This window comes from Heloderma suspectum, chromosome 2 (assembly GCF_057233095.1).
Source record: "Heloderma suspectum isolate Gila_16-S chromosome 2, 16-S_ref, whole genome shotgun sequence".
Lineage (NCBI taxonomy): Eukaryota > Metazoa > Chordata > Lepidosauria > Squamata > Helodermatidae > Heloderma > Heloderma suspectum.
This window is the reverse complement of record NC_139459.1, coordinates 190,581,078-190,592,780: the sequence shown is the minus strand read 5'-3', so window position 1 is coordinate 190,592,780 and position 11,703 is coordinate 190,581,078. Positions and strand designations below refer to the sequence as shown.

The following is an 11,703-nucleotide window of genomic DNA, read 5'->3' as shown; positions in this document are numbered from 1 at the left end:
CCCCAGACTTAGCGTCACTCCAAGGCGTGGTGGAGGGGAAAGGGTGGCTCCTGCCAAAAAAAATAAAAATTGGGAGAGAATATTGAGAGAAAATTCTGCAAATTGGCCTTTCCTAGTAGGATGAGAAAAAGAGGGGGCGAAACCCTCAGAAATATTCTCAGAAGAAAAAATCTTCTGAGAAATTTCAGCTCTGCTCTGGTCTCTATACCACTGGAAACTCTCTGGTGGTGCCACCCGCACATGTCTGGAAATGGGAACTGCAGCACTGGGAATGGATGCTGATTGGGGTATGGAGGAAATTCCTCCATCATTAGATGAAGTTCAGGCACAGAGTCTTGCTTGGGGAGGGGGGATATTTCTCTGCCTGCTGATGGAAACTCCATGCCATTATTCATCAGTGTAACTGGCTTGAAAAACTACACATTAGAGAAATCTGAGCCCTTCTCAGGCATTCCTGCCTCACGGGATTCCAGTTGCATGAGGGGGGAGAGTGGGGGGAGAGTTGCTCCTTGGCCCCACACCCTCTGTCATGCCAGCTTTGTTGCTCTCCACATGTTAGGAGCTGAACGTCTGTAGTGGGGAAATGTCTCTACTTGTGTAGGTTCCCTTGGGGATTTAGAACACACACTTTCCAGGGTTCTAAACTGCACGGGTCAACCTATGTGAGGAGAAAAAACTTCCAGCTGCAGACATTATCCCTCCAACATGTGGATGGTGGATGAAGCCAATGATGGAGGGGGTAAGGTCAATGAGCTCATTCCCATTCTCCTTCTCGTCATGCAAGGGTTGGATGCCAGCAGGGGGCTCTAGGCATTAGGATAAGATAGAGTAACTTGTGGCCCTCCAGGTATTTTGGCTTACAGCTCTATCAGCCGGCATAGCCAATGATGAGGGATCATATAGGCCAAAACATCTGGAGGACCACAAGTTGCCCACCCCTGCATTAGGGAATTCCTTTCCATTTGGCCTTGTAACATCTCTGTTTTTGAAGTCAAAGGATCTGTTGGCCCGGAACAGCCTGATTCTATACATTGCTACAGACTGCTGGTCTACACAGTATGAATGACACCTTCAGGGTGAGATTGCTGCCAAAGATGGTGCCCTCATGGAGGAAGCACCACCATCCCTGCCAGAACCTTTCCAAGCTCTTACTACATGATGTGGTGAGTAGCCCTGCACTTGCCTCATGCTCATGGTGGCTGCTGAGCACAGGAAACACACTCACACACAGCCCTCAGGACATGATGCCTCTTCACATGCAAGAACTTGAAAACATGATGGCTGGGGATGTTGTTGGAGAATTCCCCACAGAGAGGGGCTATTTTTGGCAATCTCTCCATGGTGACTATAATGTACAGACCACCTCTAAGAAGTCCTTCTAAATTCAAAGGATGTCAGCACTCAGTTGTGGGGGGAAAATCCTCTGAAATTAAAGGGATTTTAGTTAGTGTGTTTAAGATTGGGCTGTGATTCTCAGCACTGGAATCAGTGGGACTTATTTCTAAGGAGATATGCTTAAGGTCACTGTATGCAGATTAGTTATCCTTTGACACCAATTAATGAGACTACTAAACTCAGAATCATAGGGCTGTCCAGAGGGTGGGTGGGGGGCAATTTGCCCAGGCCCCCTTCCTCAGCAGCTCTGCACACCATTGATCCTTGACCAAGCTCTGCCACATCGCTCACCCAGGCAGGTGTTGTGTCAACAGTGTGCCTCCCTAGGAGGCTGGGTTGAGGATACCTGCTGTTGTCAGGCCCAAAGGTAGCATCCAGGGTAGGCATGGTCAGGTATGTGCTGAGGGCCCACACCACAGCAGGCAGGAGTCCTGTGGAGGTGCTCCTCTTCACCATTGCACTCTTCACTGTTCATTCACCTGCCTCTCACTTTGACCCAGACCACAGTGTTGGTGGTGAAAAGGAGCAGCAGCAGATGTCACTGGCTCTCTCCCTGTCAAGCAAGCAAGTGGCGGCCATGATGAGAAAGAGGAGGAGGAGCAAGAGCAGCTGGCCACAATGGCGGTGAGAAGGGGACTCACTGAGGGAGGAGGCCCAAGAAGGTGCCTTGCTCAAGGGCCCTCAAAAATCTGGAGCTGGTCCCCAGGCCCATCCCTACCATCCTCGAGAGGAACTTCAGGAACTTGACCTGCTCATTAAAAAGGGAGTTTAATTGATCTATGACTGTGATTATGGAGCTTGGATCGTCTCATTATAGCATTTAATGTTCAAGGAATCAGAGTCAACCATCTCATGTCCATTACATTAGCTCATGAAGAACAGCCCTCTCTGTTCCCTCGGTCATATATCTACACTACGCCTATATTGATGCCATATCAGTTTAATGATTTGTCCCAGAAAGAATCCTGGTGTTTATTGTTTGGTGATGATCCTGATGGTTCCTTGATCCCCTCAGAGTATGGCAGTTTACAGTGTTTTCTGAAGATCAGGAAAGACAGCTAAACCATTTTTGCACTCTCTAGTTTAGATACATCACATCCCCCTACCCCAAGAATAGCTATGCTACAGACCTAGACAGTTTTAATAGTCATTCTCACATTCCAGGGATCCCATAGGACTATAATTCTGTGAGCAGGAGCTAAAATCTTCTCTAGTCGTCAGAGCAGCCTTCCCCAACCTGGTGTCCTCCAGATATTTTGGACTTCAACTCCCACCAGCTCCAGCCAGCATGGCAAATGACAAGTAATGCTGGGAGGTGTAAGTCCAAAGTTCCGGAGGGTACTAGGTTGGAGAACGCTGTGTGTGAGTCTAACAAAAGCTGTTCAGTACTGCACTTAACTACCAACTCCAGGATTCTTCAGGAAGCAGTTAAAAGTTCATGTAAAATTGATACTTATTTGTAGTGCAGGTCTGCCTTATTAAGGGCACAATCCTATGCATGTTTAGACGGAGAAAAGGCCTACAACTCCCAGCATGCCCCAGTCAGCATAGCTGGCTGGGGCATGCTGGGAGCTATAGGCCCTTTCTCTGTCTAAACATGCATAGGATTGTGCCCTTAGTCTCTCTGCTATAATTGAGAGCATACCTTCTTAAGTCAAAGCAGTTGCAATGACTAAATCGCATCCTGATAACTTGAACAGAGAGTACTAATTTCTAAGCTACACTTCTAATTTTCTTCGCAATATACATGGAAAAAAGGTGATTTTATGTTTATGTATATATGTGATGGTTATCCCATTGCCTGCCTATCACTTATCAGTTCTCCCTTTTCTCTTTGCCCTGCAAATAGACCATATTTGTAAATCTTCTTGTTTCATGTAGTTATTAATGTGAGAGGACTCAGCTGTAAGGATTCCAAGTGTCTCAGAATTGCTGTCTAAATTATAGGGGAACGGATGCAATGGCCAAGCTTTCACTTTCTAGCATTACATGTAGAATGGAAGGATGGCAGGAGGTGAACTGAACACAGTTATAGAAAAAGATACTTTCTTTATTTGGAATGATAAATGTAAACAGAACGGTTTACAGAATTGTTTTGGTTACTTATCATTTTGAGGAGAAAGTAACTTACCATTGATTTTGATTTTAGACAATACATTCTTCCTACTTTTAAAAACATCTTTTGCTATACAGTTTAAATTATGAATTGCAAAATAGAATTCAGTATTATGTGAGAATAAAGGCTGAGGTTCCTGTAGACTCACAGTATACAGGGGATCTGCAGAGTTCAAGGCGGATGGCAGTCACTGAAAAGCAGCAAAGAAGAAGCACTGACTATGTACTTAAGGAAGATAGCTACTTAGAGTTCACCTGTATCTATGCTAGCCTTCCCCAACCTGGAGCCCCCCAGATGTTTTGGACAGCAGCTCCCATCATCCCTGACTATGGGCCATGCTGGCTGGGGCAGATGGGAATTGCAGTACAAAATATCTGGACGATACCAGGTTGGGGAGGACTGAGCTGTGCTGTGCTGTGCTGTGCTATGCTATGCTATGCTGTTTTGTTTTTTGTTTTTAAATTCAGGGAAATGTAGGGTAGAATCCAACCAAAGTCCTACTTAGAGCAGATCCATTGAAATGAATGGGGCTTAAGTCAGTCATGACTAACTTAAGACCCATTCATTTCAGTCGGTCTACTCTAAGTAGGGCTTTAGTTGGATTCTATCCATAAACAGAGGTTTTGTGGTGGACCTTCTGAAATCAAAACTATCAACATTCTATTATGTGTGCTTTGTTAAATAAAGCTTCAATCTTTTAGGCTTAGACAACAGTATCAGAGGCTTAGGGATCAAGGTTGTTTTCTATGGAAATTCTCTGGGACATTATTTTGGTGGATACGTCTCCCTGGATTTGGAGGCTATGATTTACCTGATCTTTTGTGCAGGTTACCAAGGTGCACTGATTATATTGCAGCACCAACATACATCTTAATGGGATCATGGGCTCACATCATTCCCTTCCTGCTTTTTAAATCTGTTCCTGCTGTCTGCTTTGCCCATGCTTGGGGCAAGCCTGCATTTAAGGAGGTGGGTCTGCCAGTGTCCCATCTAGTTTGACTCTGAGCCTGCCAAGACGGTCTCCAGTTCAGTTCAATGATGTTGCAGTGACTTGTACACCAAAGTTGCTGGCTGTCTCTAAAAGCTGCATGATGTGCATTTTGGGAAGGAGAAGGCAAATGATGTTATTGTTTGCTTGAGACTTTGTCTTAATTGTGCCAGCCATTCCCCTTTCTTATGCTGGGGCCTGCTCTAAATAAATGAACATTTTCTCTCTAGTTGTCTGAAGTAATTGCCCATTCTGCTTTACTGGTTTTCGTTGTAGGGTTAAGTAATCACTAAAGATTTATGAGAGACTTGTTTAAGTTCATTTTTGATTAACCCAGTTTGCACCTTCCAGACCAAATACGGTTTTGAACGCAATCTGCGGTCAACGTCCATACATTTCCGAGCTTGTAATGTGATCCAAAAGTACATTCAACAGCATGCATACATTTGAAAAATCCACATGAAACAAATGCATACCTTTGGAAAATGTGCACAAACATGCTTTAATCTATGGAAGAAGAATGTGTATATTTCAAAGATATCCACAATTGATGTATACATGTGGAAAAATACTCATAAAAATGCACACACATTTTCATGTGAAAAGAAAAGATGAAGCTCGCAATCTGATATGGACTTGAGCTGGAATGAGCTTCAAGATGGAATTTGGAGAACTTTGGTGAGGTTGAGTTTTGCTGATGCTCACATCCCTAGTAATCACTAGGCTAGGTTGTGTCAATGTGCATATTCAGAACCTTATCCCGAAGAACGTGAGCTGAAAGGCCTTCCAGGCAGGAGCACCGTTCATTTGATGAATGGCCACCACGTTTTAAAAGCATGTAGGTAAACTGGAATGGGTTCAGAGGAGGGCAACAAAGATGGCAGAGTTATGGAAGACAAGTCCTTATGAGGAAAGGTTGAAGGAACTGGGCGTGTTTATCCTAGGGGGTACATGGTAGCACTCTTCAAATATCTGAAGGGCAGTCACATAGAAAAGGACAAAGCCTTATTCTCTGCTGCCGCAAAGGGCAGAACTAGATCTAATGGACTTAAGTTACAGGTTACAACCAAAGTTACTTTGGTTGGCCATTTGGAGAAATGGCTTAATGGTAAGAGACAGTTTGACAATGGAACCAATTAACCAGGGTGGTGGTGGTCTCTCCCTCACTGGAGGTCTTCAAGCAGAAGTTGGACCGCAATCTATTGGGGATGCTCCAGTGCTGGATTTCCTGCATCAAGCCGAGGGTGGACTAGAAGGCCCCTACAACTCTATGACTCTTTCATACTGATGGCTGTCATTCTCTCCAATGGGCAGCTTATGATTTCAATAGTGATGGACTCTTTCACTTGAAATGTGAGACATAACCAAGGCCTTATAAATCAAGATATGATATGCATTGACTAGCACCACCTAGTGGGAATGGCGAGACATACATGGGCAATTTGTATAAACACTGGGGCTGGAATAATTTGGAAGAAAAAGTCTCAAGCACAGTCTTCTTTTGCTTACAAAACTGTGGATTTGATTTTACTTTCTCTTTTTCAACATTCCAAGTCATAGATATTTTTGAAGGGACTTTGGGGTTCATCACACGAGGGCATAAATCTGCATCAATACTGGGATTTTCTCCATCAGGTTTCATCGTGGGATTAGATTGGGCTCCTTTACACAGTTGTTTCTATCTCATTATATTCTGTTCCTCACCTTTTCACAGGGTGGCTATTTTTTTCACAAAAAGCCATTACACACACTGGGGTCATCCTGAAATGTCCTCTCTGGTTCCTGCCCCTTTCCCTCCCTTGCGTTTTACTGGTGGTTTGGTTGTGATTGACACGCAGTGTGGGTGGACAGCAACCTCCATTGAACTGCCCAAACCCTGCCCCCACAGGCACTGGCTTCCTTGCGAACTGCGGGAATGCCAGCATGCTGGCCGTTCTGTGTTGTAGAGTATGCAGCTGAAGTCGGGAACAAAAGTCGGTGCATTGCATTTAGTCATGGCATGGTGGTAAGTCCACCACCCCAGTGTCACTGCCATCATCATGACCAGGCCCCCAACAATCACAAACTAAGTGGCTTTTTTGCGCTATGGGAGAAGTACATGGGCAGACCATGGTGCTCTTGCTGTGCAGGCTGAAAAAATACTGCATTTTCCCCCCGTTTGGGGATAACATGAGATAGATGGGGGGGAATGGTGGGAAAATCAGTGGAGGATTGCAAAGTTGTGTAATGGGCCTGCAAACTTCCATGAGTGGCCAATCATGAATGTGAGATAAATTGCAGATTTAGAGATGCGCTTTTTCTGAGGAGAGGGAAGTAAGGTATAAAACATGGACTTTAGCAAGTACTCTGTATCATTTCCTATTTGGGATGGATCCAGGATCTGCTTTCTGATCATAGGAGGAACCTCCAGCCAGTTTGGGGGGAATCCTCTCCTCCCTCACAGCACAGCTCACACCCCACTCAGCAGGGTCCCCTGACTTTCTGTGTAGCATTTCAGGGGTATGGAAGGGGCTGTTTTAATTTGCCACCATGCCAGATTGGGCCCCATTGAGCTCCCAATTACATAATCAAAATAAGAACGGCCCTTAGAGGCCTCCCTGGCCTGCAGCTGCCACACAGCCCCACATCAAGCCCTTCCTGCCATTGCTCCCTTTCCCAAATTTACCAGGGTGTTGAGGGCTCATGGCAATTGTAGCCCAGGCTGTATCCATTGTCACTGGGAAGCATGGGAATGATGGGATGGATCAATTGCTGTCCGTCCACCAGTGGAATGGACATTGCTGGCAGAAAGGTTGCCCCCCCCTGCAGTCTTCCCCCAACCTCCCCAAAATGCTCTGGAGTGTGGGAGGATCTTCTGGAGCAGACTTGGGGGCCTTGCATGGGGCTCTAGTGGGGAGCAGAGCAAGGGAAAGACCCACTTCATGAGCAGAAGTCCACATACATGATGTTGGATTGAACCCTACATTTCTCATGGATAGTAGTGTGTGTGTGTGTGTGTGTGTGTGTACACACACACACACATATGGGGGAAGTTGACACTATCTAAAAATGCAACACATCATTAAAAAATAAAAAGCACAATCAGAATAAAAGCAGCATAAAGACCGGAAACCAACATAAATACTAAAATCACTCCCTGGCACAACTAGATACTGCCATGCGTGCCTCTGGTGGAATCCGGACCTAAATCCTGAGGCCTAGATTTGCTGTGCCTCATTGTGTTTGGGGAAGGAAGTGACAGAGATGGAGTCATGGTCACCAGTTCAATGGGCCCTTTTCCAAATGGGTGCCAACGTCAAAGAAGTCTGGGCCCAATTTGAAATGGTCTTCGAGGTGGAGCCATCCAATGTGAACTTCCCCAATTACAAGTTTCACTGCACTGCTGGGCATGAGATGTCTGCATTGTGGATGAGAAAAGAGGTGAGGAAGGGTCTCGTCTTTCTAATAATGGCTGCTTGGTGTGCTATCTTATGCGCATGCTCAGCAAGGAGACACAGAAGAATCTAGGCTTTGTGCATGCATGCGCACACGCGTGCGCGCACACACACTGGAAGAGGTGGATTGTGTCCTATGCTCTTTAAAAGTATCCCTTGAAGCTGAATCTCTAAAACCACATTGGAAAAACAAGCACTGTGGTCCAGCGTTGTTAAAGAAACTGTAGCCTTCTACTGGAAACTGCAAGCTATCCAGGTTAGGATGGAGGAGGCAAGGAAAGGGTGTGTTTTTTTTTGCTCAAGATTGGTCTTATTTGTTCCATTTCCCCCTCTTCTTCTTCACATGTAAGCAATGTGACATACTTGCATGCCTTGTCAGAAAACAGAAGTGGTGAAAGCTCTTTTTTTTTTGGATATTCTAAGTGCCCCTGAAGGACTTCACGTCTCAGGAATCTTTTCCGTGTAGGTTGTTGATTGATATATGCATCATCTGTCAACAAGTCTGCTGACTGGTTTTGCACTTGAATGCTAATACTAAGATTAGCATCTGTTTCGTCAGTGGAAAGAGAAGGTGTTTTTGCCTTCTGGCAAAAGGTGCTTGGACGCTTGGTTATTATTATTGGTTTTTTAAAAAGTAGAAATCAAAGATGAAAGTGAGCTCTAACTTTCTGTGTGTGTAAGGAGTGGATTTCCATTTCTGACATCAAAGAAATCAGATCTTCTGGTCTTACTGGTTGCAATTCCCATCAGGTCTGGTAGATTTTTAGTTGAGTTCCAGGGCTGCTCTTGCTTTATGTTGAGTGTAAGCAGTGTTGACAGAATGAATTCCACTGGAGGGCGCCTTCCAATTACACTGTACTGAAGAAATATTCTGGCTAGAGAAAATATGCCTCATCACAGTGTTTGTTTGTTTGTTTATTTATTTCATTTATATCCCACCTTTCTTCCTCTTTCAAGGAACCCAAGGCAGCTTACATTTTCCTCCTCCTCTCCATTTTAGCCTCACAACAACAACCCTGTGTGAGGTAGGTTGGGCTGAGAGTCTGTGACAGGCCCAGAGTCACCGAGTGAGCTTCCGAGGCCAAGTGGGGACTAGAACCCAGATCTCCCGGCAACCAGTCTAACACTCTCACCACTACACCACACTGGCTCTCCTTTTTCTGAAGTGTTTACTTCTTGTTGTTGTTGGGATTCCATGTAGATGGAAGTGGACTTCCCTGCCCCTCCTTCCCATGGCAGCCCCCCCAGCCCCCCTGAAAATGTTACACAGAGAATCAGAAACCCTGCTGAATGGGGTACGCTGTGGGGTGTGTGTGTCTGTGGGGTGGGGGTATCCCCAAAATATGGGTGGAGGGTCCTTCTGGGAGCAGAGCCCTTCCTTTATGGAAGATCCCTTCATCTCATGGAAGGTGGATCCCCGTGTTGTTGCTGTTGCTAACAGTAGTGGCAGGGGTGGCTTGTTGCTTTGTGCAGGTGGGGCAGTGCCAACCTGGATTAGGCCCCACGTGCTTACAGTAAGAAACAGAGTGTAAAATTCCACATGTGCGTTTGTGTGTAAAACAGATCACAGCCCCCTTGGTTTGCATGAATAATCTTGACATTACTTGTCTAGTTTCTCTTTGTTGTACAATGGACACTGAAACAGAAAAATGTGAGTCCAAAGGTGTGGTTCTCTACTGCTGTGTGGATCTCCCCACACCCATCCTGTGCTTTGCAGGTATGAGCTCAAAGCTAATTTACCTCTGTATGCCTTTTCTGTACAATGGGTTTATCCTGTGGATTAGGGATGTCAGAGAATTCTGCCACGGATCTCGGGGAGACCGAATGCCAGCACATTCGGCCCCCCGAAATCCATGGCGGAATGGTCTGCCCCCCCACCCCCCCCCGGGATGGGACTTACCATGCGTGGATCTTCCTGGCGGTGGCGGCTCCGGCGGCGGTTCGGCAGCAGTTCGGCGGAGGCTTCGGCGGCCGGTCTTCCGACCAGCTGCCACCGCTGCCATTTCCAGTTAAAAAACAACAACAACAACAAAAAGTGATAGGCTACGTAAAGATTTACATAGCCTATCATGGCTAGATTTTTAAAAAACACCGTGATAGCCTACATAAATGTTTACGTAGCCTATCACGGCTGATTTAAAAGAAAAAAATGCGCATATGCAAATGGCGGCGCCCATGGGCGCCGCCATTTGCGTTTCTTATTTCGGCACATTTTAGTCTACGTAAACATTTAGCGCAAACATTTTGTGCCTTATTTTGGCACATCTTAGTCTATGTAAACATTTAGTCTACGTAAACATTTAGCGTAGACACTACGCTATTTGCTTTCCCCTTATTTTCGCCGTCTTAGTCTACGTAAATGTTTACTTAGACTAAGACGTGCCAAAATAAGGAACGCAAATGGGCACCGCCATTTGCGTAAGCATGTTGTTTTCCCTTTTAAATCAGCCGTGATAGGCTACATAAACATTTACGTCACCTATCACGGCTGACTGCAGGGACGCAAACGGCGGTGGCTATGGCCGCCGCCCTTTGCGTCCCTGCTAGCCAGCGGCCGGATGTCTGGCTGCTGGCGGAGCCGGCCGGCGGCTCCACAGAATCCCTGCGGAGCACAGCCAGCCGGCCAGGATTCCGGGGGGGGGGGAGGAACGGAGTGCCTCCCCCCCCATCCAGGATTCTGGGGGGAAGGACGGAGCACCTCCCCCCCACCATCAACATAATCCGCGAAGGGTAAGTGCCTTTCGTACATCCCTACTGTGGATGAATGCAACCCCCTTGGCTCCACCTACTGCAACCCATTGTCTCTGCCTACCGTTAGTGGTTAAAGGCCTCTTGGGCATGGGCCTTGGAACACAAAAACTTGAACCCTCGAAGGTCCACTGTGAACAATTTTCCAGAGACTTTGCAGATAACATTGCTCGTATTCATGCTGACTTGGATGCCATTGTTTTGACAGAGTCTGATATGGATGGGGCTGGTGCACCATCTAGTCATATTATGGATACCTTTTGGCTTGTGCAACCTGAGTGAGAACATGGACAAACTGCTTGGAGGACTGAGGCCCACTACTTGCCCTTTAGATCCTTGCCCATCCTGGCTTGTCAAATCTGCTAGAGCTGGGCTGGATCTCTGGATCTCTGAGGTGGTAAATGTCTCCTTGAGGGACGGTGAGGCCCCCATGGCTTTGAAAGAAGCTGTGGTGAGGCCCTTGCTGAAGAAACCAAATTTAGATCCAATGGTTCCAGAAAATTACTGCCCTGTGTAAAGTTTGCCATTCTTGGACAAGGTGCTGGAGCATGTGGTGGCTCACAACTCCAAGCCATTTTTGGATGAAACTGATTACTTAGATCCATTCCAGTCAGGTTTCAGACCTTGGTCACCCTGGTTGATGACTTACGCTGGGGAATGGATCAGGGGAGTGCAACCCTGTTGGTTCTTCTGGACCTCTCAGTGGCTTTCAATACCATTGACCTTGGTACCCTTCTGGGTCATTTATCTGGACTGGGCTTGGGGGGCACAGTTTTAAAGTGGTTCTGATCCTTTCTGGAGGAGCGGTCTCAGAAGGTAGCGCTGAGGGACTTTGGTTCCGCCCCATGGCCATTAGCCTGTAGGGTGCTGCAAGGTTCTATCTTGTCCCCCATTCTTTTTAACATTTACATGAAACTGCTGGGGGAAGTCATCAGGAGGTTCGGGCTGACATGTCATCAGTATGCAGATGATACTCAGCTCTACCTCTCATTTCCATCTGCACATCCCAGGGACTCTTGAAC

At 46.4% G+C, this 11,703-nt stretch overlaps 1 protein-coding gene across 1 annotated transcript in view; it reads left to right on the top strand.

Annotated features, from left to right (window-relative positions):
* The first annotated feature begins 7,742 nt into the window (after nucleotides 1-7,742).
* The window catches only part of LOC146353632 (keratin, type II cytoskeletal 71-like), a 28,803-nt gene continuing 24,842 nt past the window's right edge, over nucleotides 7,743-11,703 (top strand). Inside the window, exons 1-2 of the mRNA XM_084829763.1 lie at nucleotides 7,743-7,919; nucleotides 9,407-9,447. Of these exons, the coding sequence (XP_084685889.1) occupies nucleotides 7,743-7,919; nucleotides 9,407-9,447 (218 nt within the window). The remainder of the gene's footprint in view (nucleotides 7,920-9,406; nucleotides 9,448-11,703) is intronic.